Source organism: Thalassophryne amazonica, chromosome 4 (assembly GCF_902500255.1).
Source record: "Thalassophryne amazonica chromosome 4, fThaAma1.1, whole genome shotgun sequence".
Classification (NCBI taxonomy): domain Eukaryota; kingdom Metazoa; phylum Chordata; class Actinopteri; order Batrachoidiformes; family Batrachoididae; genus Thalassophryne; species Thalassophryne amazonica.
This window is the reverse complement of record NC_047106.1, coordinates 33,816,059-33,843,441: the sequence shown is the minus strand read 5'-3', so window position 1 is coordinate 33,843,441 and position 27,383 is coordinate 33,816,059. Positions and strand designations below refer to the sequence as shown.

The 27,383-nt window shown below is 43.0% G+C and overlaps 1 protein-coding gene across 1 annotated transcript in view; it reads right to left on the bottom strand.

The window, feature by feature from the left end:
* Positions 1-26,701, bottom strand: part of LOC117509631 (cGMP-inhibited 3',5'-cyclic phosphodiesterase A-like) — a 147,939-nt gene extending 121,238 nt beyond the window's left edge. Inside the window, exon 1 of the mRNA XM_034169373.1 lies at positions 25,710-26,701. Coding sequence (XP_034025264.1) covers positions 25,710-26,561 — 852 coding nt within the window. The 5' untranslated portion in view covers positions 26,562-26,701. The remainder of the gene's footprint in view (positions 1-25,709) is intronic.
* Between the last annotated feature and the right edge of the window lie 682 nt (positions 26,702-27,383).

The window sequence follows — 27,383 nt, the reverse complement described above, 5'->3', positions numbered from 1 at the left end:
AACCCTAAAGACTCATGTTTCCACATGCACAGTGCGCGACGTAATCAGCGCGTAGATGCTTGTCGCGCTGCTTCAACAGCGCGGAACCCTCACGAGTCACGATGGCCGACCAAAATATCAAACATGTTTGATTTTCATCCGACCATACGATTCCTGATTGGGAGGTGGTCGTGAGATGTTAAACGCAGCTCGTTACTCCATGTAGACTGCACGATGCAGGACGCACGATTAAGCTGAAACTCGGCGCGATCCAAAAAATTCTCGCACGAGTGAAAAATCGGCTGAAAAAGGGCCAAAAATTGCACAGTGTAAGCCCAGCCTTAGTTAAAACAAGAACGGTATTGTTAACTCACCAGTACACCACCTAAGGCTGGTGTACAGTGTGAGACCATGAATCGTGCGCTCTGAACTTTTAAACCCTGCGGTTTTGTCGCAGTTTCAGCTGGAGCCAAGTACAACGATTGAAAATATCGTACAGTGTATGCCCAGCCAAGTCAGTGAAGTCTGTAAGTAGCTGGAAGAGGTGGTACTGTACTACAAATGTTGATACAGCTGACATCCTGGCATCAACAGGCATGTAGCCTGTTATGCCCGGCTCTATTTACCATTTCCCTCTTCGCTCTGTCTTCTTGAAAAAATATCTGTGAGCTTTGCACACTTGGCAGCATCTTCCTCCAAAGCTTTTCTTTTTCTTAATCTAGCTTTTTCAGCTCCAGCTGGCTTTGTTCTGTCCATCTTTTCACTCACGGGACACTCCTCCTATACTTGCTAGTAGCCCAAGTCCCATCTGGGCGCACAGGGCTTGATTGGACTGAACTAACTGTAATGAATGCATAGGGGTGTTAAACATGTAATGGTATGTCCCTACTTTAGGCTTTGGAAAAGATAACAGCGTTGCAGTCTTAAGTTATTTTCTTGTGAATTTTCGTGATTATAAAACATTTATAACACTTAATGTCTTCTCTTTAAGATACAGCAGCCCAAGTGTCTTGCTGTGCAGCCTAACAGTTAGTGGTGGTCATATATGTATGCATATACGAGGTCTGTTAGAAAAGTATCCCCGATACTTTTCTAACAGACCTCGTATATTAACACCCCTCACAACGGCCCCAGGTTGGACCAGCCCACTGGGAAAACTCCCGACTCTCCCGATTACCCAGCACGCGGTAGCCGATAACAGATAATTATTGAAGCTAATGTTTTTGGTAGCAGATTAGCTTTTCAGATCAGTTTAAAAACCATCAGTGGACAAATTATCTTCCGATAAATTTAGTTCCGATAATTTTCAGTGCGCTAACATTTTTTTGTTTAAGTCAAAAATGTTTGTAAACCCTAAAATCAAACATTTTAGTCCCTGTCGTGTGTAGATCAGTGGTTTATGGCAGCCTGGCTGTCGCTTGCTGATGACGTCATCATTTAGCGCAAGACGTGATTGGCCGGTCAATGCAGGGAGCATTGTGGGTTGTGTAGTTCAGGTTCACTTTGGACGTTACACTGTTACTGTCCGCTCGACACAAACAAAACAGAATAATTTTAAAATTATTTTATTTTATGTCTTTGTGGCTGACTGGATAATTTAATCGCCAAGACTTGGTGGGAGAGACGAGATCTCATGACTCAGTTGTGTTACAGAGGGACTTTTCTTCACCATTTTAGACACCATTTTGGATAATCAGGACGCTTTATGTGGATTATTTTCTTCATGAATCCCACTGAAACTAACAGGTAAGAATTTATATTTACTTTGTGTCTTACTCTGACAATCAATGCATTAATGGACGTATTTCAGTTGTTTAAGCCGCAGGCTTCAAAGTATGTGAAAAGTAGCTTTTAGCTCGTAAATGACGGTGTATCTAATACAGAGATAAACTGTGACTTCAATACTGTGGTTTACTGCTTTTGAAAGATGATGACAGTGTTTGGGGTTTTATTTTTTATTCATTCATTTCTTGTGTGTTCCTGTTGTGTTTGTAATCCTTGAATTTACCCAGCAGCCCCTGCAGTGCTTAAAGTGAAACTGGTTTATCAGAAGCCAACAGTGTAATCTGATGTGGCTGAGTCCGAATCAATACTAAAAGGTTATCGGTTATCTATAATAAAGCTCAATTTTTTAGCAGTTTATCTGTTTAGCATCATAAAAGATACTTTTTCAGTTATTGGATTAATGGTTATCGAAGCTAACTTTTTGGTTAGCTGTGCCCACCACTGCAAATGATAAATACAATTATTCACAAAACTTTCTCATTTTAATTTCCTGCACATTCAGTTAAAATCATTATAGAAATTTTGCACAATTTATTACCACCCTTGAAAAATGTCAGCTTAACTATTTTATAAACACTACCCAGTCTAGAGTCCATGGATCCCCAGAGGTAACACACTAGTTATACAATTATGTGGCTATTAATATTATTTTATATATTCTTGAAATTATAAATATGAATGATAATGGTAATGACAAAATCCCATATATAAACATTGCTGATTGGTCTCACTGCATAAGTGATTCAATAGAAATTACAGCTAAATGATTAATGTCCTCAATAATAACAAAACAAGAACTAAGTTCTTGTCACTCTGGGTCACACAGCTCTGGCAACAGAAACAGGTTATGGGTCTCCCTGGAAATACATGTGCGTCACTGAGAGAATGTGGGTCTCCCCTCAACTAGATCAGTGACTCCGAAACTCAGCCTTCCTCCTCCACCGTGACACAGATACTGTATATACAGATAAGAGGATGCAATATGACACAATATGGCTTTATTCAAGGTCGCCATTGATGAAGGATCAAAGGCTACGTTGAAAACAAAACAAAACAAAGCACTTAATACTATTTAGCACTGTTGCAGTTGAGTCCCCTCCATCCAAGTGCAAGTGCCAAGCTTCAAAGTCTAAGTCTCAAATAAAAGCATTCAAGACCCTATCTTAATATTTCAGAGACGTCTGCCTCCACATGGAGTGTAATCTAAGCACAAATTGAGGTGATGAGCACAGGGGAGGTTGTATTTTGTGACTTAAATTAGTCATGGGTGTGTTTTGAACATAATACGAACTAAACATGGATTATTGCATAAATGTGGATTATTGCAATGTCCTATTTTCAGGGTTACCGCAGTCCAGCATTAGGGGCCTCCAATTAGTTCAGAATGCTACTGCCGGACTTTTGACAGGAAGCAGAATGTTTGACCACATTACACCTGTTCTAGTATCTCTTCATTGGCAACCTGTCTCTGTGAGATCAGATTGTAAGGGTCTGTTACTAACCTATAAAACTGGTCATGGACTGGCAGCGACTGATCTAGCTGATTTAATTAAACCCTACGTACTGGCCCGACCTTTGTGCTGACAGGATGCAGGGCTCCTTTGTGTTCTGAGGGTGAAGAAAAAGTCTGTGCATTAAAGAGCCTTCTCCTATCATGCCCTTGTCTTATGGAATGGTCTCCCAGTGTTGATAAGACGGTCAGATTCTGTGGAGACATTCAAGATGAGACTTAAGATACATTTCGATGGTTAGCATATTGTGTTAGAATCCTTTTTAATTATTTTTACTCCTTTATTGGGCTTTTTTCACCTTTTTAATTGTGTTTTTTAAATTGTTTTTGAATTGCTTTTTGTGAAGTGCCGTGGGGCGACGCTGTCGTGAGTTGGCACTTTATAAATTGAATAAATTGAATTGAAACCAATCAGTGTCACCTGTCATCTCAAAGAGCGAGAGTACACTGGAACGTGCCACATTTCTGTTTCAACAGGAGACTCAAGTGAGAGGTTTTCTGCTAATGCGTCAACACACGAGTGAAACCACCAACGCTCCCAGACATGAAGCAGTAAGGTGAAGTTTTATATTTCCCATCTGTGTTTACTCGTATTTTGTTATAAGGAGTGAGGTCATATTTCAAAAAGGCTGTGATGTATCAAAATGAAAATTTATACATAGGGTCAATACCCCATAGTGAGGAGGCATAAAACATTTGGTGTCATTTAAAGGGGAACTATGCAACTCTGGTCTTTTTTTTTTTTCTCTGTTTTCTCTTTTTTTCACATTCTTTTCTACAGAGCTCCCCCTACAGCTTAGCATACATTATGTCACAGAACTGTCATAGTAACTCATTCTGACATGAATTTGGACCTGAATGTGTTGCTGATAGTGTGTGCCTTTTGAAGGATATTAGTTCTAGCTGCTGACTTACCTCACCTTTTCTATCCTTCGCAGAGTCGGTTTGTCGTGTCCACCTGGGGGGTGTTTGGCGGTGAACGTGGGTCCAGAAGCGCCGGGCTTCGATCCTTTTGGGCGCTGGAGAGCGTGCCGTCCTTCACTCCGCCAGACCGACGCAGTTTTTGTTTGTACACTTTGTTATGCACCAAAGGGGGAAAATAAATTGTTTTGTTATTGGAACCGCTTTCTGGTTGTTTTAGCGCGGGGTTCCGTCAGACGCAGGTCCGCTCCTCAACCCGCGTCGACACATAACAAATGCAGTCCTTTTAAGTTGGTCAGTGTTGATTCAACCCTCTAGAAGTGTAATTTAACTGTTTGAAGGTGTGATATTTCTCACTTCTGAGTGAAAAATGAAACAAGCAGTTCTTGTGACATACTGTGTGTTGTTGCTGCACCAGAAGACTTTAGGTTTTGGGCTTTTGGCTGTCATATTCCTATAAAGCATGCATGCACAATTCCACAAACGTGTTTGTTAATAGTGAAAAGTATCAAATTTTACAGACTATTATTTGTGCCATTTTTAACTTGTTTGGCTGGTCCTGTGGCACATTTCAAAGCAACTTATATGTCAAAAAATACTGCATTGTCATCTACAGCCACGAGATGGCACCATCGACATGCCTGACAAGCTGCTCCTGTATACTGATCTGAATGATGAATGAACATCACAGGAGAAGAACGGAAAGCTTTGGCAGCACTGCAGAAGGACCAAAGCATGCTTATCCTGCCAGCGGATAAAGGCAGATGCACGGTGGTCCTGAACACATCGGACTACGAGGCCAAGGTCAACAACTTGCTCAGTGACTCCAATACATACGAGCGTCTGAAGAGAGACCCCACAAGCAGCTATAAGAAGAAAATCATTAACTATCTCCAAAACCTGGAGAAAGAGGGACTCATCGACAGGCAGGCATACTACAGACTGTACCATGGGGACGCCACTCCATGCATCTATGGACTGCTCAAAATCCACAAACAGGATGTGCCACTCAGGCCTATTGTTTGTAGCACAGATTCCATCACATACAATTTGGCCAAGCACCTCAACTGGATTTTGGCTCCTTTAGTGGGTAACTCAGACCACCATGTGGCGAACACACAAGATTTTGTGAACAAGATCAAGGACCTTCAGCTGGAGGCAGATGAAACTATGGTGTCATTTGATGTGACATCGTTGTTCACCTGCATCCCCACTGCTGAGGCCGTCTCAGCTGCGAGGCAGAGACTGCTGGAGGATGCGTCTCTACTTGAAAGGACCAAACTCACACCAGACCACATCTGCCAACTCTTGGAGATCTGTCTTAACACCACGTATTTAGGGGGAATTACTACAGGCAGATCCATGGTTGTGTGATGGGGTCTTCGGTATCCGAGGGGGTCGGACTGGGAACAAATTTCGGCCCTGGCATTTTTCCTCTGGACCAGCCCACTATTGGCCCGACGAATCCACCCCCAAACACGCACACCCACCCGTCCATACCGAACCCCCAATGAACAAATACTATACACCTAAACACACACTTTCACTGTCATTTCACCTTGATCATAGTACAAAACGGAAGCAAAAGCACACAAGCGGAAAAAAGCTTTTGTATCTCCAAAGTGTGTGTGTGAGAGAGAGAGAGAGAGAGAGAGAGAGAGAGAGAGAGAGAGAGAGAGAGAGAGAGAGAGAGAGAAAGGTAATGTGTGTGTGTGAGAGAGAGAGAGTTCTATAATGATTATGCTATATAATGCTAACGAGAAGCTAACCACTGCTAGAATTCACACAGCAGCAAATTAAGGAGCTGAAGTCCGTAGCTGTTGCATTTAAAGACTAACAAAAGTAAAGCACAGTTAATTAAGATAAAAGAAACTATTCCAACCTTGTAGTCAGTACAGGGCGGATCCAGAGATAAATTCATGGGGTGGCAAGCAGGGACAGGCACTATTACGTGGGGTGGCAATGTAATGTTTATGTATTATGCTATTATAGGTTTACAGGAATCTGGATTATAGCGTCACGAGTCCAAGTTTCATATAGCCTAGAGCAGCGGCCCGCAAGCTTTTTGCGCCACGGACCAATTTTCATGTAACGTTAAAACAACATTTTTGCAGACCAATATAGAAAAAACTATAAACAATGTGTGTAAAAAATGCGTGAGTGGAATGGTAATTTCAAGCGCTCCAATGGGCGTCATAGAGCTGTAAATTGTGTTTTCATGATCACAAAATTAACATTGCTGTAGTAGTGCAGCAGATAACCAAAACAATTGTTCAGTTTGTGATAAAAGCATGAAATGTGGCACACATATTCTAAATTAACTAATGTTTATTTTCAGATATGGAGAAATCCTGGAGGTGACCTCTAATGAGCTACAGGGGTCAATAAAGAATTACACAGGGGTCAAAATATAAAAATTCTCCAATCATGATGAAAACTATACCACCCTATGTTGGAGTTATTCTGCAGATACACTGTTTTATTTTATCATGCATGTTTTGTGTTCTCTCTGCTCTGATAAAGTGTATTGTACTGATGTGATGGGTGAAGGTTACTTAAGATATGTGACATGACGTGTTTCTGCAAGTTGTGGTATCTCTGTGCACGCTAAGCTCTTTTTAGGACATGTGAAGATGACTCATGCAGGATGCAGCCGAAGCTGAGCAGTAAGATAAAGAATAGAGAATTGAATGTTCCAACCACAGTGTGATTGTGATACATCAGTCCTTTTGTCAGAAGAAGTGTGATTAATCGTTAGATGTCTTAAACACATCTTAACCGAGCCCAAGATTAAAAAGGTTCTGAACATCCTGAATGTATTGTGCAATCAGCAGTTCTGCGGCAACAGCTCACGCGCTATCACTCTTCCCCTCAGGAGCTGTACCGCCCATGTATGTAGGGAAGTCCTAAATAAAGAGAGCAGGAGCGCAGGCCAGACTTTAGTGTAGCTTTGGTGTACAGCCTGACTGCACTCCTCGCGAGCTTAAATTGAATTCTATCTCTCACTTGTTTTATTGCCTGGTTGTCTCTTCCTCTTATCAAAGGTACAGTATTCTAAACGCGACAAAGACTGGGGGCTCGTCCGGGATCCCAACAGACCTGACGGATCCAGCGAGCGTGATCGACACCAGAGAAATCCTTGGCCAAGGTAACTCAGACCCTTTGACGGGACTGGCTCAATCCGTTGGCTGGGATCTGAAAGGTTGACGGGATCACCGAGAGGGAAAGAGACCGACGGAGTGTGAGTATAGAATTTGATTCTGATAAAATTGTTGTTGTGAATGGTGGCAGTAGGCTGCGTAAAATAGAAATGTTGAAATAGTGAAATAGTGACAGAAAGTCACGGTTAAACAGGGAAATAAGTGCACAGTGAAAAGGCAGTTAAACCTCGCAGGGATGGTGGACTCCCCTAATGCAGGACATTAGTTAAATTCCACGGGAGGGCGAGCTCCCCTAACCTAAGAATACGCGTACGGTTATTAAAAGTGTTTCTATGTATTTGTGTAAATAAAATAACTGTGTGTGAGTGTAATAAAAGTGACTGAGTGAGAGTGTGGAGTCACTTCGACTCCCCTCTATGAAAATCTCACAGGAAAGTAAGTAGTAAGTTTTGAGAAGAAGCAAAGGCAAGGCCTTCCCGTGCCCTCCGGGGTGGCGAAAGGGAACGCACTTCTCAGAATAGTTGATTACTACCCTGTGATTGTAACACCACCAGTGGATTAGGACCCTGTAGGGGCAAAACCATCACTGGTCTAAAACGTTCTGAAAACACAAAATGGGAAAATCTAACAGTAAAAATGAGAGACCTAAGTCCCGGGACGATCTAAAAACAAAAGATTGGATATACATGAATAAAATTGATCCAAATTCAACAAAACACTTAGATAAGTGGATAAAAGATCATGGATTTGATGGACGCCTGCAGAAAGAGTCATTAACTAAACTAAAGAACAGTATTGAGAAAAAGTGTGGAACAAGTGAGAAAAAGAAAGAAAAAGAAGGTCAAGGTGAAATTGTAGCATGGGAAAGAGAAGTTGAGAAATGAAAGAAGGGCCTTAGAGAAGCAAAGGAAAGACAGAAAGAAACAGTAAATGATAAGAAGGAGCAGGGGAACGTGATGTTTCACAGACAAGAAGATAATGAGACAGGGCCTGCGGCTCCAAAAGTATAAATGGTAGTAAAATTGGATACTACAAAACACAGTCAGCCAGAAGCTGAAATAAAGGAGAATAAACTCTATCCAGATTTACCGCAGGGACAACCCCCATCATATGTAGACCCTACACAACACGTCATGAGAACACAATCCAAAACACTAAAAGATGAAGAAAATCAACCTGGACCATCAGCCCCACCGGCTGATCAGGAACCAGGTGGATCAGGAGTCTATCCAATGATTCATGTGGCAAATCCACATACGTCAGGACCAAGAACTATTCTTGTGTACCGAACTTGGACACAAGCAGACGTTAAGGCAGCTGTGGAAGGTGTAACTCCCCCACGAGAAGATGTAGCCCAGTACATTATTGACATAACCGCTTTGGTTAAAATCCTACAATCTTAGAGGGGATGAAGTTCAACAAGTCATAATGGCAACTGTGACAAAGGATTGGGCTGATGTAAAAGGAGATTGGGATCCTGCAGAGGCAGACCACACTCCATTAGCCCATGATAGTCAGGAATTGGAAGATCGATTGGCCGCACTACTGCTAAGAATTAAGCAGAAATACCAGCAGAAGTCAAATTACACAGAAATAAATCGCACAAAACAGAAAGACCTACAAGCTGTCAACAATGCTGTTGTTCAAAGAGCTCCTTGTGTCCCGGATCCGTACACGTTGTTAAATTTGTTGCGACCAGATGCTAAAGTATTTACTGTCGTTGATATTAGTAATGCTTTCTTTTCTGTCCCGGTTGATCCAGACAGCCAGTTCTGGTTCGCTTTCACATACGCAGGACAAAGGTATACATACACACGATTGCCACAAGGATATGCTGAAAGCCCAACCATTTATTTGCAAGTAATGTCAGCTAGTATGGCCCAATTTGTACCACCAGGTGGTAGCCAGATTTTCTCGTACGTAGATGACATTCTGATAGCCTCTCATGACAAAGATACCTGCATCACAGACACTTTGGCCACCTTACATCACCTAGCCAGGGAAGGACATAAGGTCAGCAAGAACAAATTACAGTTGTGGTCCCCGACAGTAAAGTATTTGGGACATGAATTGAGTGCACAAGGACGCACTATTGTTCAAGACAGGAAGACGACTATCTCCAGGCACCCAAGCCATTGACAAAAAAGCAGATGATGTCCTTTTTAGGCATCACTGGCTACTGCCGTAGCTGGATTCCAGATTATGCGCAAATTACGTCTCCTCTCTTGAAATTAATGTATGACGAAAGTATATCCATGTCAACAGCATTGAAGTGGACCCCAGAGGCGGAAGCGGCATTTGTGCAAATCAAACAAAGTCTGGTGTCTAGCTCGGCTCTAGCCCTACCAAATTATGACAAACCATTTGTTCAAACTGTCGATTGCAAAGGTCATTTTATGACTTCTGTATTGATGCAGCAATATGGAGAAAGGCTTCGCCCGGTTGCCTACTATTCTTCCAAATTAGACAGTGTTGGTTGTGCACTTCCTCCGTGCGTACGTGCAGTAATAGCAGCCTCTATGGCTATAGAGAGTTCTGCCGGAGTTATGCTTTTCCATTCATTAATACTAAAAGTACCCCATGCAGTGTCAGCATTGCTGCTACAAACAAATATGACATTTCTGTCTCCAGCACGTCATCTTTCTTGTATGGCTACGCTCCTATCTCAACCCCATTTGACTATTGAACGCTGCATAACATTAAATCCTGCCACACTCTTGCCCATCCCAGTGGATGGAGAACCACATGACTGTGTGGAGGAAGCCCAACGAGTATCTAAATGTAGACCCGATTTAAAAGATACATCTCTTTCAGAGGGCACAGTGGTATTTGTGGACGGCTCCTCAAAGAAAAATCATCTAGGAGAAACGATGACTGGGTACGCGGTAGTGACACATGATAGTGTCCTACAAGCTGTCAAGCTACCTGCTAACATGTCGGCAGAAGCGGCCGAACTGGTAGCTCTCACCGTAGCCTGCCAAATTTTCAGAGATCAATCTGTCACAATCTATACTGATAGCCAATACGCATTTTCCATGGTGCATGTGTTCGCTCAACAGTGGAAAAATCGTGGAATGGTCACTTCAACAGGGAAGCCTGTCACACATGCCACTCTGCTCACCAAATTATTAGAAGCAGTCCAGCTACCCAGTCAATTGGCTATTTGTAAATGTGCAGCGCATACAAAAGGGATTGATCTTATTTCCCAAGGTAATGCGTTCGCTGATGAATCTGCAAAAGCTGCTGCTGAAGGCCATCTTCATGTGGTTGCTGATCCTAACACACTTACAATTGATAAAGCAACTGAAGTAACACCTGATCTCTTGGTAGAAATGCAAAATCAAAGCCCGGACAGTGAGAGGAAATTATGGGAAAAACATGGAGCCGTCAAAAACAAGGACGGTCTCTACATGTGACCCCTTAACAAACCTGTGTTGCCCAAAAATTTGTATAAATGGGCAGCTATTTCAAGCCATGGTGTTTCCCATGTCTCGACAGGGGGGATGATTAAACAAATCGAAACAGTGTATACAACATTTGGATTTAATAATTTTTCAAAACAATTTTGTAAAGCATGCATGATATGTGCAAAACACAACGTGCAAGGGAATTTGAGACCTCTACGAGGAAAGTTCCCTGAACCACAATATCCATTTCAGACCATACACATGGATTATATTCAATTGAACAAAAGTCAAGGGAAAGAATTTTGTTTGGTCATTATTGATGCATTTTCAAAATGGGTCGAGATCTTCCCCACAAAACATGCAGATGCATTAACAGTGGCAAAAGCACTGTGCAAAGACATAGTACCTAGGTATGGTATACCAGAAAAAATATATAGTGACAATGGACCGCATTTTGTAAACCAAGTTGTGAGAAACATTGGACAACTGTTTTGCATAAACCTAAAAAACCACTGTGCATATCACCCGCAAAGCGCAGGACTAGTGGAAAGAATGAATGGGACAATTAAAAATAGGCTAAAGAAGGCGATGGAAGAAACAAACAGACCATGGACACAGTGCGTGGACTTAGTAAAAATGTATATAAACATCACAAGTACAGCAGGATTAACACCATATGAGACCCTTTTTGGCCGACCGTACAGATTACCTCAGTTCAGAAATCCATGGGAAATACCAAAAGAAGCAAACCTAGCTGATTATATGAGAAAGATGCTGGAAAAGCAAAAGGACAGGACCTCAAACATTGATGATCCCATCTCTCCACAGGACGACCCTAAAGTGGTACCTGGAGACTGGGTACTGATAAGAAGCATCAAGAGGAAACACTGGCACTCACCTAAGTGGGACGGTCCATTCCAAGTACTGCTCACTACACCCACAGCCTTAAAAATAGGAGAAAGACAAACGTGGATACATTTAACACATTGTAAGAAAGTGATCTCTGTAAACCCAGTGTAAGTACGGAAAGTGAGCAAGTCTGAGAATAATGTGTGGCTCTGGTGTTAAGATCCAGGGCAGACACGAAAATCAGCAGAAGAAATTACAAGCCACTGACCAGAAACTTAGGACACTGACTTTAGGGAGATCCTGACTATGTCGCGCCATACACCATTATGGATGAAAACAGCATTGTGCTGCTGGGCATTAGTGTTAGGAGTCACTATATACAGTCACTATATGGGGAATGCACGTGTGGACACCATTAATGAAAAAGGGAATTGACTTTGGGGAAGTAGAGAACATCACAACCAGAACAGACGAAACTACAAGTGGAAATTCAACCCGCCGCGTTAAACGATATGTGGTTACCTCAAAGGGAGTAACCTGCTACAATCATGGGAGGCAGATACTATGCGGACTAAATCCTTGTGAAGACCAGGAAACATCCTACCAATGGTTTTATGCCTGTTACACCACGCCCAGGATCTATTATGTTGTACAGATACCCTTTTTGGCCCTCAGACAAGATAGCTGGATTGGTGATCCTCGACAATGGCTGGCTTATGATTTCTACATGACTACGGGTTTTCCCCGTGCCAGTCATTGGTGGGGAAATACCTTTCTGACGAATGGCTACCCATCCGCCTGGCCACAAAAATTCCTATGGGTGGACAGACGAAGCGTATAGTTGGAAAAATATCATATCAAACCTAACAGTCAGCGGCCGAACCAAAACAGTGACATTCACAATAAACTCGTTAAAATTCCCGATAAACAGACCAATCGAACGGATATGTCACACGTTTGCACTGTGTGCATACAAAGTGGGGTATGATCCTTGCTGGAAGATTGTGCTATGCCCAAAGACACCAAATACAAATGCCTCAAGAGACACCACGAATCAAACAATACTGGGTGACCTTCTGCCCGGACCGGGGTCTGTAAGAGCCAAGCAGGCCCGCTTGCATAAAGGGCCTCTATCAGCAGATGATTGGTTTTTGGTAACTACGGGAATTAGCGGACAAAATAACAATTGGCTCCTTATGGCGGAGCAAGCAGTAAAATCCACAAAACAGGATTGCGTAGTATGTATGGGGCCCCGACCAATTTTACAGGTGATTCCAGCAGCGATATCGGATGACTGCCTATTGGTGGTAATGAAAAATACAACAATACACCGAAACCACAATTGTTCAGTATGGGACCACATTTACCCCGTTGCGGCTGCGGTAAAAAACAAACCAATATTCTCAGAAAAGGTAGCTTTGGTAAATTTCTCCTGTATCAAACTGCCCGGAACAGGGAAACCACTGGGAAATCTGAACGAGACTAAGTGGTGTAGTCGAATAATACAGATAAACGGTTCATTTGTACCAGTCAGCCGAAGTGACGTGTGGTGGTGGTGTGGAGATAATAGAATTTTTGACAGATTGACTAGGAATGTGTCAGGCTACTGTGCTTTAGTGTCCCTACTCCTCCCAGTAAAAGCCATTCCCATTTTAGCCAAGGACTTGCTGACGCACCTAAAGTCTGTGGTGCCTGAAAATTGGCATAGAGTAAAAAGAGACTGGAAAGGAGTGGGAGATCCAACATATATTGACGCAATAGGAGTCCCCAGAGGAGTGCCTGATGAGTACAAACTGGCTGATCAGATAGCAGCTGGATTTGAATCCTCCATCTGTTGGTGGTGCTCAATTAATAAGAATGTAGACAGAATAAACTACATCCACTACAACGTGCAGAAATTGGGAAATTGGACAGAGGAAGGTTTTAAAGCGGTACATTCCCAACTGGCAGCCACCTCACTGATGGCCTTCCAGAACCGCATAGCCCTGGACATGCTACTCACTGAGAAAGGAGGAGTCTGTGCAATGTTTGGAGAACAGTGTTGCACATTCATACCGAACAACACAGCAGCCGATGGAAGCCTGACCCAGGCCATTGAGGGCCTGCAGACACTGAACAAGAAGATGAAGGATCACAGCGGCGTTAATGCCGAATTCTGGGACTCGTGGCTGGACGTGTTTGGGAAGTATCGCACTTTGGTCTCCTCTGCGCTTATATCTATAGCAGTTTTTGCTGCAATTCTGACCTTGTGTGGATGCTGTTGTATTCCTTGTCTACGTGGTCTAGTCAATAGAATGATAACCACTGCTATCTCACCAGCCAGACAGGATTCAGCTCAGGCATAAACCCTTCTGGGTAACCATCAAGGCGATGACGATGATGAAACTGATGAAGAAGACGACTACGACCACTATCTTCCAGATCTGTTCCCTGATCCAGGTGATTATGGTGAACCTGACGATGACCTCAACACCAACGATAAGACCTCCCGAGTGTAAATGTATTCTTACCATTGTTTAATGACCCTGCAGCTGAAAATCTGAATAAGAAGTGGTTGCTTAGTAACAATTGTTTACTTTTAGGTGAAGATGTAATACCGTTGGAATGCATGATAAACAGGGGGGAAATGTTGGAGTTATTCTGTAGATACACTGTTTTATTTTATCATGCATGTTTTGTGTTCTCTGCTCTGGTAGAATGTAGTTCTCTCTGCTCTGATAAAGTGTATTGTACTGATGTGATAGGTGAAGGTTACTTAAGATATGTGACATGACATGTTTCTGCAAGTTGTGGTATCTCTGTGTGCACGCTAAGCTCTTTTTAGGACATGTGAAGATGACTCATGCAGGACGCAGCCGAAGCTGAGCAGTAAGATAAAGAATAGAGAATTGAATGTTCCAACCACAGTGTGATTGTGATACATCAGTCCTTTTGTCAGAAGAAGTGTGATTAATCGTTAGATGTCTTAAACACATCTTAACCGAGCCCAAGATTAAAAAGGTTCTGAACATCCTGAATGTATTGTGCAATCAGCAGTTCTGCGGCAACAGCTCACGCGCTATCACTCTTCCCCTCAGGAGCTGTACCGCCCATGTATGTAGGGAAGTCCTAAATAAAAAGAGCGGGAGCGCAGGCCAGACTTTAGTGTAGCTTTGGTGTACAGCCTGACTGCACTCCTCGCGAGCTTAAATTGAATTCTATCTCTCACTTGTTTTATTGCCTGGTTGTCTCTTCCTCTTATCAAAGGTACAGTATTCTAAACCCGACACCCTATTTGTGTGATCATAAGGATTCCAAAAATGTATAGTTTGGGCTATCCATGACTGAATGTTATGGAGTTATGGGGTAAAAACAGCAAAAATGGTGACAAAGGTCAGTTTCAGTTTGTACAAGGGTGAAAAGTTAAAGTTACTTCAGTTTTGGTAAAAAGTGATGCATATTATTGGTTGTGTTGTGTGGGCCGCCAGAAGAGGAGGTACCGCTGGCCCACCACCAGAGGGCGCCCTGCCTGAAGTGCGGGCTTCAGGCACCAGAGGGCGCTGCCGCCAAGGACACAGCGGGGGTGACAGCTGTCACCCATCTACACTTCATCAGTCCACACCATAAATACCAGACGTCATCTCCACCTCGTTGCCGAGATATCATCTACCAGTAAAGGTAAAACTCTCAGCCATTGCTTTTGTCTTTTCTGACAAGTGTTTGTTACACAGTGTTTGCAGTCAGTTCCATGAGTGCTCGCAGCCAGAGGCTGAGTGTGAGAGACGTGGAGAGCTGACGTCTTCGCTCCCCACGCTATTCTGTGATAAGTACTCTCAACTGCTGCACGTACCTGTTTTCTGGATAGGAGGCGGAGATGGGATCTCCACCAGCGTTGTTACTGGGTGTACACACACCCACCTCTGATTGTTTCTGCTCCTCGCCAGCAGTACCAGATCTGACGCTCGGAGACGGTGGCCACCTGGGGATTCGGGACTTGGCGGCTCCAGTATTCTCCTGGTTCGGTGGCGGAGGAAATCGTGTGGTTCTGGTTCTTCTCAGGACAGACGTCTTCTATCCTCGAGCCTGCCCACACGTCCCCTTTGTTGATTGACTATTATCTGACATTCTGTAATCTGCTGTACTTGGTTGTGCTCATTCACAACAGTAAAAGTGTTCATATTTGACTCTTTCATTGTCCGTTCAATTACGCCCCCTGTTGTGGGTCCGTGTCATTACACTATCCCAACAGGTTGAGTGAATAGGATTAATAAATGGAATAGTTTTGACTATGTCGAATGCTTGGTCTCCAAAGTAAAGGTCAAACAAGGTTGACGTCCATTGGATTCTATGACATGTGACATATGTTACCTCGTAACATGATAACTTAGCATGACAGATGGTGCAAACTATTCCTTTTTAAAATACTATTAACTAAACCAATAATTTGCATAATTTTTTACCAAAATTGGAGCAAGTTTAACATTTGACCCCTGTACAAACTGAAACTGACCTTTGTCACCATATTTGCTGTTTTTACCCCATAACTCCAGAACATTCAGTCATAGATAGTCCAAACTACGAGGTCTGTGAGAAAAGTAATGGACCTTTTTATTTTTTTCAAAAACTATATGGATTTGATTCATATGTTTTTACGTCAGCCAAGCTTGAACCTTCGTGCGCATGTGTGAGTTTTTCCATGCCTGTCGGTTGCGTCATTCGCCTGTGAGCATGCCTTGTGGGAGGAGTGGTCCAGCCCCCTTGTCAGATTTTCATTGTCAGGAAATGGCGGAATGATTTGGGCTTTTTTTCCATCAGAATTTTTTCAGAAACTGTTAGAGACAAGCAGCTGGAAACCATTTGAAAAATTTATCTGGCTTTCGGTGAAAATTTTACGGGCTTCACAGAGAATAAGGAGTGTTACTACCGCTTTAAGGACACCCAACAATGGCGCACGGCGCACCGCGCTCCGAGCCACCATCCAGAAGCAGAAAACACCACATCATTTCTAAACGGATGGCTGTGTGTAGCTGGGACCGTCGTGAGCAATTTCTCTGGTTATCACAAGAGCTGGACATCAGCCATTTTCCGGCAGATTTCACTTTTAACAAGAGATTTTGTCATGGAAAGCCGCGCGGAGGCTTTGCGCGTCAGGACCGATTCGCTGATCGAGCGAGACAAAGGAACACCTCCGTTTCGGAGTGCCAGGGGACAAGTTGGGACATGCCCAGCTCTCCACAATTTCTTTTATACTCACTGTTAATTCTAGAATAGAATTTAAAATTCTTCTTCTTACTTATAAGGTTTTGAATAATCAGGTCCCATCTTATCTTAGGGACCTCGTAGTACCATATTACCCCATTAGAGCGCTTCGCTCTCAGACTGCGGGCTTACTTGTGGTTCCTAGGGTTTGTAAGAGTAGAATGGGAGGCAGAGCCTTCAGCTTTCAGGCTCCTCTCCTGTGGAACCAGCTCCCAATTCAGATCAGGGAGACAGATACCCTCTCTACTTTTAAGATTAGGCTTAAAACTTTCCTTTTCGCTAAGGCTTATAGTTAGGGTTGGATCGGGTGACCCTGGACCATCCCTTGGTTATGTTGCTTTAGACGTAGACTGTGGGGGGTTCCCATGATGCACTGTTTCTTTCTCTTTTTGCTCCGTATGCATCACTCTGCATTTAATCATTAGTGATGGATCTCTGCCCCCCTTCTCGGCATGTCTTTTTCCTGGTTCTTTCCCTCAGCCCCAACCAGTCTCAGCAGAAGACTGCCCCTCCCTGAGCCTGGTTCTGCTGGAGGTTTCTTCCTGTTAAAAGGGAGTTTTTCCTTCCCACTGTGGCCAAGTGCTTGCTCATAGGGGGTCGTTTTGACCGTTGGGGTTTTTCATAATTATTGTATGGCCTTGCCTTACAATGTGGAGCGCCTTGGGGCAACTGTTTGTTGTGATTTGGCGCTATATAAGAAAAAAGTTGATTGATTGATTGACTGGGCTGGTAAGCATTGAAAGCCAAGATAGGCATGTCCCAACTTGTCCCCTGACACTCCGAAACAGAGGTGTTCCTTTGTCTCGCTCGATCAGCGAATCGTTCCTGACGCGCGAAACCTCCGCGCGGCAAAATCTCTTGTTAAAAGTGAAATCTGCCGGAAAATGGCTGATGTCCAGCTCTTGTGATAACCAGAGAAATTGCTCACGATGGTCCCGGCTCCACACAGCCATCCGTTTAGAAATTATGTGGTGTGTTCTGCCTCTCGATGGTGGCTCGGAGCGCGGCGCGCCGTGCACCATTGTGGGGCGTCCTTAAAGCTGTAGTAACACTCCTTATTCTCTGTGAAGCCCGTAAAATTTTCACCGAAAGCCAGATAAATTTTTCGAATGGTTTCCAGCTGCTTGTCTCTAACAGTTTCTGAAAAAATTCTGAAGGAAAAAAAGCCCAAATCATTCCGCCATTTCCTCGCAATGAAACAACGACGAGAGGGGTGGACCAGTGCTCACTCAAAGCCTGCCCACAGGCAAATGATGCAACCGACAGGCGTAGAAAAACTCACGCATGCACACGAAGGTTCAAGCTTGGCTGACGTAAAAACATATGAATCAAATCCATATAGTTTTTGAAAAAAATAAAAAGGTATGATACTTTTCTCACAGACCTCGTATACCTTTTTGGAAGCTGTGTAATCAGATAAATAATGTGATATACTTTTCAATATGACTGGAGCATTGTTAAACTTTGACCCCTGTGTAATTCTTTATTGACCCCTGTAGCTCATTAGAGGTCAGCTCCAGGATGCCTCCATATCTGAAAATAAATATTAGTTAATTTAGAATATTTGTGCCAAATTTCATGCTTTTATCACAAACTGTCGCGTTATCAAATGAAAGTGAAACCTAAAAAGCGTACATTGCCGCACACGTGCACGGACTTTTGTTAACATAACACGACTTTAAGGTTGGACGAAACATCCCTAATATCTATGAGAGACACGAGTAAAGCTGAAGTCTAGCTACAAAGAAAGTTTTGCCGGCTGATGTGACCAGTGTTGACGTCCGTCCTTGTTTTCAGTTCACCTGAAACGACGAGGGAAACAAGAGGTTCCGCCCTAATAAAAATACCACTGAAAACTTATTCCTCATTGTTTATTAATTTATACAGTACTTGGTGAATGTATCAATTTTATATTTCTTTCTCCGCAAGGTTTTCCTGGCAGCCGTGTGTGCTGGCGTGTCGTCGTGTCTTTTAGGGAAAGTTCAGTGTCACAACAGGTGGGGGGTGGGGGGCAGGGAGAGTGCGAAGCGCAGCTTGTGCTGCATTCAAGGGCGCTCAGAGAGCACAGTTTTCGCCGGGTAAAGTCATTCGCGAGGTCCCTTTTTTGAAAAAGAAATGTCACCCACTTCTGATTGGGGTGGCAACTGGGGTGGCAAGAGCTATTTTTAGGGTGGCAGTTGCCACCCCAGTAGATCCGCCCCTGAGTCAGTAGAAGAGCGGAGAGAAGTCCAGGTGCCGAGGAGTCAGTCCATTCACAGGGGCGGGAGCGGCCGCCTGCTCTTCCTGCAATCTGATTGGCCACCCTGTATGCTTCTCCAATTGTCATTGGCTGTTGGTCATGTCAATCATTGTGCTCGATGTAAGTCACCGTTGTGTGATCAAAGGGAAACAAAACTGAAACCTAGAATAAGACTGCGCCGTGTATGAAACACTACAGAACTTTTATTTTGACACAAATTCAGGAAGTGGTTCTGCAGCTGCGCTGATTAAATGCTGTAGCTTCACCGATCACGGACTTTCCTTGTGTTGACAGCAGCGTGCGGTTCAAGTACACTGTATTTCCATAATCTCTATAAATATGGGAGAGCCGGCCCACGCACGTCTAAACGTGCAGCGGCCCACCGGGCAAATGCCTAAAATCACAGATTACCAGTCCTAGCCTGGGTATCCCCCATTGTGGCCAATCTGTACATGAAGCAAGTGGAGAAGACAACCTTGACGTCTTTCACAGGCATCCCTCCCAGTCACTGGTTCAGATATGTCGATGACACATGGGTTAAAATCAGGCAACAAGAAGTGGAGGCCTTTGCAGAGCACATCAACTTGGTGGACTCCAATATCAAGTTCACACATGAGGATGCCAGAAACAAGCATTTAGCCTTCTTGGACTATGTTACGATTGGAGAGAACAGGCCGCTTCAGACAGGGGTTTACAGAAAACCCACACACACTGACCAATATCTGCTCTTTGGCTCAAACCACCCCCTTGAACACAAGCTCGGGGTGATCAGGACTCTTCAACACAGAGCCCTACAGGTGCCCACAACTACAGAGGAAAGGGCTAAAGAACAACAACATGTCCGGAAAGCCCTCACAGTATGTGGGTACCCACGATGGTCCTTGGACAAAGTGCAGAAATCCCAAAGAACAAAGAGACCAGACAGACAGGAGACAGAAACAAGAAGAAGAGGAGTGTCTCTCCCTTATTTAGCAGGAGTAGGGGGAAAACTACAGTACAAAATCCCAGTTTACTTTAAACCTGTTAACACCTTGAGACAGAAATTAGTTCACCCTAAGGACAGGATCCCTAGTTACAAAGAGAGCAATGTAGTGTATTCCATCAGATGTCAGGAAAACTGTAACGACCACTACATAGGTGAGACCATGCACCAGTGTTATAGTTGTGTCCAAGCACCTAATGTGCAGCAACAACCTGCTTATTAAATTAATATATACAGTAATGCCATGCTGAAGGGATTCCATCTACCAGCTGCTTTGGTAATGTCTAAGGTCCCTCAGGACAAGTTAGAGAGCCTGGCTCAGGGTAGGGAAGTGTGGGAGGAGCTGCTTAATCCACTGCCACTGCAAGTCAAACCCGGATAAGTAGCAGAAAAGGAATGCATGAATGAAGAATATTAATCATTCTAATGGCAACAGAAAAAAAGAATGATAGGAGGGAGCAGTGGATGCTCTGGAGCAGATTTGATGTTATTTTCCAGCTTCCACGTCCTCAGAGTGCCTGTCTTGCCTCTGGCTTGGCAGGATGTACCAGCTTCATAAATACTGCACAACTAACGTTTGATGAAAATCACTTTCTCCCAGGTACAACTGCACTCTGGAGAGATGATGCATAGTATTGATAAACTATACCTACACTGTATATTTGTGTGTGTGTGTGTGTGTGTGTGTGTGTGTGTGTGTGTGTGTGTGTGTGTGTGTGTGTGTGTGTGTGTGTGTGTGTGTGTGTTTAACTGATTGGATGGATTTGTTATTGATTGTTTCTCGATTAATGAGTGTTGTGTAATAACTCAAGAAAGAACATTTCATAGTACAAAAGTCAAGTGGACAAATACTACAGTCGTTGGTTCAGAAAGAGTCCTTGAGTTATAAGAGCACACATTGGCTTTAGTTTAACAATATCCGGTAAAGGTTTTTAAAAAGTACATTGTGTTCCACACAGGAATGTCCGTATATTTTGTGTTATACTATATCACGTCTAGGAGCATACCCTGGGTCTGCATGTCACATCTGCCACTCTGGGTACAAGTTGGCAGGCAACCGGTCCAATCCCACCTAATGAAATTAGTGACCTATTTGGTGCACAACCAAGTGATGTATGAAAGTCCCTTTTAGTCCATGAGCCCAAAGTTAATTTTGACTAAATCTGTACCTCTTAAGGGACTAAACAACATTTACAATCCACTCTGAGTATACCATGGCCTACACAAAAATGTACAGTAGCCATCCTAGATGGGCAGCTACAGCCAGGTAGGGGCTAGTGAAGGATTACAATTTCAATTTCAATTTATTTTCAATTATATAGCACCAAATTACAACAGAGTTGCCTCAATGCGCTTCACACAAGTAAGGTCTAACCTTACTAACCCCCAGAGCAATAGTGGTAAGGAAAAAACTCTGAGGAAGAAACCTCAAGCAGATCAGACTCAAAGGGGTGACCCTCTGCTTGGGTCATGCTACAGACACAAATTGCAAAACAATTCACAAAACAAATATACAGGAAATTCTGTTGTTGCACAGGACAGGAGGGTGTCCAGCACAAATACCACACCCAGCATGGATTATATCGGTGCGGCAGTATTTATTTATTTTTTTTAGGTGATTGCTCTAATCATATTGAAAAGTATGCCACATTACGTGCCTGACCACAGAGATTACAAAAAGCCACAGTTTGGACTATCAGTTTGAATGTCATGGGGTTAAAAACAGTAAATAATAATAACCTTTATTTAACCAGCTAAAAGCCCATTGAGATCAAAACCTCTTTTACAAGGGTGACAGAACAAGTCATAATAAACATAATAAACAAGTTATCATCATCACAAGAACGTTGATAATAAATAAAATACAATCATCTTGGTCATAAATGGTAATGATGCATAGGATAAAACAAATGAAAATTTAGAAACACAGGCACTGTGCAAAAGAATTCCATTTGCAATCGCTTAAAATAGAGCAGAAGGCATTCAAAGAAATCAACCCAAACTGTTTCAATTCAGATTTGAGGACATTCCAATCAGAGGCAGCAGAAAAACTAAAAGCTTTCTTTCCCGTTTCAGCTGGGACACAAGGTACATGAAAACATAACATGTCATTCAAGCACAGAGCATAACGGCTTTCAGATCTCTGAAGTAAACTAGATAAGTAAGTCAGAACCAGTCCAATAAGAGTTTTGTAAACCAGAGTCATCCAGTGTGTATATCACCGTACAGTCAAAGAGGGCATGCCAGCATTGGCATACAACTCACAGTGGTGGGTGAGGCAGCTACAACCAGTGATGAATCTCAATGCACAAAGATACAGCTGGGTCAAGGACGGCAGTTGACGGTAGTACTCGTTTAAGGGCACAGATACATGACATCACCGTAGTCCAGTACGAGCAAGAAAGTAGCAGTTATCAAGAGCTTCTGAGCACTTAAGGAGAAACATGACTTATTTCTCTAAAGGAAGCCTAGCTTCACCCTTAATTTGGAGATCAAGTGTTTAAGATGAACTTTAAAAGAAAGCTCCGTGTCAGTAGTTCAATTCAATTTCAATTTATTTAATTTATATAGCACAAAAAAACAACAAAAAACGACAACAACAAGAAAGCTGCCTCAAGGTGCTTCACACAAGCAAGGTCTAACCTTACCAACCCCTAGAGCAAGCACACAGGGACGGTGGTAAGGAAAAACTCCCTCTGATGATATGAGGAAGAATCCTCAAGCAGACCAGACTCAAAGGGGTGAACCTCTGCATGGGCCATTCTAACAGTTACAAGGTATTTACAAAGCTTTACAAAGGTGAAGAAATAGAAAACAGGAAATAGTTAATTCCAAATATTTGTAACTGCTGACAAATTGTGACTAAGGTCAGCTTTAGTTTGTACAGGGGTCAAAGGTTAAAGTTGCTTCAGTTTTGGTAAAAAATGATCCAAATTACTGGTTGAACTAATAGGATTTAAAAATGGAATAGTTTTGACCCTGTTGAATGTTTGGTCTGCAAACTAATGGTCAAACATGGTAGAAATCCATTGGATTCTGTGGCATATGACACTCATTGGCCACCTGTTAAATTGCTTGTTAACACAAATAGCTAATCAGCCAATCACATGGCAACAACTCAGTGACAAAGACTGTAGTTCTGTGGCTCATCATCATAGCGGAACCACATAAAAGTGGTTCCCTTAAGAACCACTATTTGTGCTTTGTGTGTATTTTGTACCATTCTACAAGCAGGATGTTTATCAGTCTCAAAGTCTCTCATGTGTTTATCCCTGTACACTTTATTTAATTTAGAGAATCAAACTAGATTAAAACATAATGCTGACTGCAAATAATTCACTCCACAATATGATCATGCATACATAAAAACATGTGTTCATTCATAAATCCTAAAATAAATGTAACGGAAGACAATATTTCTGAAAGCTGAACTGCAGTTCTGCCTTTGCGGTGAACTCAGTTCAAGTGTAAATTAGATAACAAGAGAAGTGGTGCATGGTCTGAGTTTGCTCACTGAACCACACCAGCAAGCAGAGAATATTCAAGGCAGAACCTCCACCACATTTATATGATTCAGATTTGTTGTGTCACACCGACCTGATTATGACTATTACAAAAAAAAAAAAAAAAAAAAAAAAAAAAAAAAAATGATATACAACACCAACCTGTGTCCACTGACAAGCAACATTTTTCTATCAAATCTGGTTCTGTTCGTGAGTAATGTTTTAGGGCATATCGTGCACTGAACCCACTGGACAGCACCCAGGATAAGTAGAGACTTTCAAAAATATTCAGTGACCTCACACCCGTGCATGCACACACACACAAACGGGGAGAATCTCGGTATGCAAGTGCAACGTGCACTTCCTTATCAGCAGCTCAAACGGTGCACAGCACAGTGATAATGGTGACCAAATTAACAGTAATGCCAGAGCTGAGGTAAACACATTGTTTTCACATTGCAGAGCTTGTTGCAGCTCCAGACTCAGGCATAAATCAAAAAGATTTGGGTAGGTGTTGAAAATGCTGGAATATGGTTCCACAGCAGGGGTGTAGCCAGGATTTTCTGAGACCGGGGGTTTAATAATTGTGTGGGGGAAAAAAGTTAAATCATATATGTTAAAATAGATCTTTTATTGATAAGAATATGCATAGTTGAATGCAAAAATGGTCACCTCCTTACTTATAAATGGCAAAAACTAAGACTTTGTAAAATCAATCTACAGTAATATCAAACGGCTATACAATTTGTACAAATGTTCCCTTATCTTTAAAAGTAGCAAAAATGGACAGTGTATAAAAAAGTTATAGCGAAATTGTATCAATCCAAAAGTTTGCAGCCCCCTTCATGAAAGGGTCTCTATTACTTTGAAGCTCCTCGGTTTGCATTTATAACCTCCTCCCAACCTCTTTGGTTCCCTCTGTGCAGTCTTGATTTCCTCTCATAGAAATACAAACAGTAGAAGACTCCCTGGTAAATCTGTCTGAAGTAGGCTGTTCTCAAAATGTGTGACCAAGCAACAAGGAGACACCAAGACAACTGTGACGACTCTGGAGGAGTTATAGGGTTCTGTGAGCGTAGAAACTAAGCACAGTGCAACTTTTGGCTGTTGTCAATTATGGCTTTGTGGTGGAGTGGAACAGAGAAAAGTTTTCATGGAAGAAAGCAGATCGAATGTAGACTCGAGTCTTTATTGGGCCTTCTGGTAAACTTGAATTAAAAAAACATTTCTTCTATTTAAGAAAATCCTTCTTTTCAAATATACCATATTACAGTATATCAATAATATTTTGGTCTTACATGTGGCACTGACGAGTTTGTTTACAGCAGATGCAGGGCACTGTATTAACTTAAGAATACCACAAACAATATATGTTGTAGGTAGCTAGAAAATGCAAACTTATTTATAACAGTGCAGTTTTAAGGTTTGGAAAAACAGTTTTAAATTAAGTCAGAACTTCCAGGTATTTGCTTTTCTGGCATTTTTTCTCTTTTTTTGGATAATGGAATTTCCCCAAGGATTTGTAGATGATACAGATGCTTTATTATGACTAAAGCTGTTTAAAAAGGATACTTGCCATTTAACAAGTTGGGGAAGTGAAAGGGCACCCATCAGCACCCCCTGGCTATGCCCCTGTTACATTTTTTTATTAACCAATTCTTTTCTTTGAAGGGCCATAAATTCATCAGGATGGAAGGCAAAAGGCCAAAAATAAATGTGGTGTGAATTACATGCATATAATTACATTAACATTAAATATATGTATCATATTTAATATTAAATTATTACAAATAAAAAATGAAATTGCAAAATATTAAAAACACTACTTTTTAATCTTAACAGTAATTTACTAATTTGCAGAGGGGGTGTTTTTTATGTGCGGGGGACACCACATTGTGCAGCTCTCTCCTGATTACCCTTACCAAAAAATAGTACTGATAAGTATATAAAAAGTAAACTAGAAGCATACTTGAAACATACTTGCATATACTACTTTTTGGTAAGGGTAGTTTTGGTCCCATGTGAAAGGAAGTGTGTGTGTAATTATACACTCATTGGACATAAAAGGCATCATGGTTCTACAAAATAGTTATAAGATTGTCTTGTTGAGATGTCCAAAGTTGGACATGTCCTACCTGGTCCCGCGGAATGCAGGGCAGCGAAGTCCTGCGGTTGGACCTGCTGCTGTTTTGACTGTAATCCATCATTTCCGAGGCCGCTGTGGAGCTGGACCTCCGTCTCCTTTTGAAGACAGGGATGTCCTCCTCCTTCGCCCCGGTCACAGAGCCACAACACCCCGTCCCGCTGGTCCCTGAGGCCGGCAGGAGCCGGTCAGCATACCGCGCAAGCAGAACCCCCAGGAGTCCGAGCAGGTAGGCCAGGTAGGGTGACCAGCTGGCCCCCAGGGAGACGGCCCTGATGACGCTGAGGAAGACGAGAACGGACACTCCCTGACCCAGCTGGACGACCAGCAGAGCCCCGCCGGCCAGGCAGCCAAGGAGGACTACCGGGGCTGCGCGGAGGGACAGCAGCTGCTCCCGTGCGCCTCGCAGGAGGGACTGCGCCGCCGCTAAGAGAAAAGTCGCCCTCCGGACGAGCACCCCGCGGCGAATCAGACACAGCCCGAGCCAGAAGAAGGCACATACGAGAGTGAAAGCGGAGGAGGCGAAGTAACAGAGTGCGAGAAGCGGACGCGCTCCGGAGCCGCTGCTATTTCCGTCGCTGCTGCTGCTGCTGCCTGCATCCCAGTCGACCCATGTGAGCAGCAGAGCGAGAGTAACGGACACGGAGGAAGCGCAGACCGCGGACGACACTCCTCGGCAAGTCCATGTCACGGCGAGTCTCAGCCACGACTGGCTCCGTGCGTACTGGCGCAGCGCGCTCTCACGCGTCTCCGCGCCGCCGGTGCGCTCCGGCGCTGCCCCGGGACGCTTCTCACCAGCGCTCCGCGGTAATGCGCCTCCTCCGCCGTGCGCGTCCGAGGCCATCGGTGTCACACCGGAGGGAAACAGTTCAAGTGTGCGTGTGTCGGTCCGTTGTGTTTCACCTGGAACAACCCGAGTGATGTTTTTGTGCGCGTAACTGGCACAGTGGTCAGCATCCCTTCCATAAAAGTGGAGTGAATGTGGATCTGGTGTAGAAAAAAGACGTGTTTTGAGAAGTTTTTTTAGTTTGATGGCAAACTTTTCCTGCTGTTCGATCTCAACCAAAACGCAACCTCTGGTTCCACACATCTAGCCTTCTCTTTCCCTCCATCCTCCTCCTCTCCTCTTTTTGTTCCGCTCTGGTGGTTCCTCCGTGTTTCAATTCTTTGGCGTTTTTGGTTCACGTTGGTTCCGTGGATGTGACTCACAGTGGATGGATGCCATGTTTACACCACGATTTCCTGGCTTGTTCTCTTAGATGGACAGTTAACTGCAGTATTACTGTGGCATCATTTGGAGTTATGGCGCAATGTGTAAATATAAAAGAACAGCAAACTCCTCAACTGTGACCTTTCATTCTGAGGTCACTCATCATACATCACCCAGTGGCTACAGAAAGTACACTCACACTTCAGCTTTTACACCAATCAATTTTCGCTTAATTGCAATTCAACAAATTTGAAAAAAATGTTTCTTTCTGCTAAATAATGATTAAAATTACTTTATAATCTTAAAGAAAAAATCAGTAGCAAATTTTAAATTATACTCCAGTGATCATCCCGTGTATATATGTATATATAAGTTAGGCTAAAAGACTATAGCATTATTGGATGAGGCAAACTAAAACACTTGGAGTAGTAAAATGCTTCTTGCCACTAACAAATG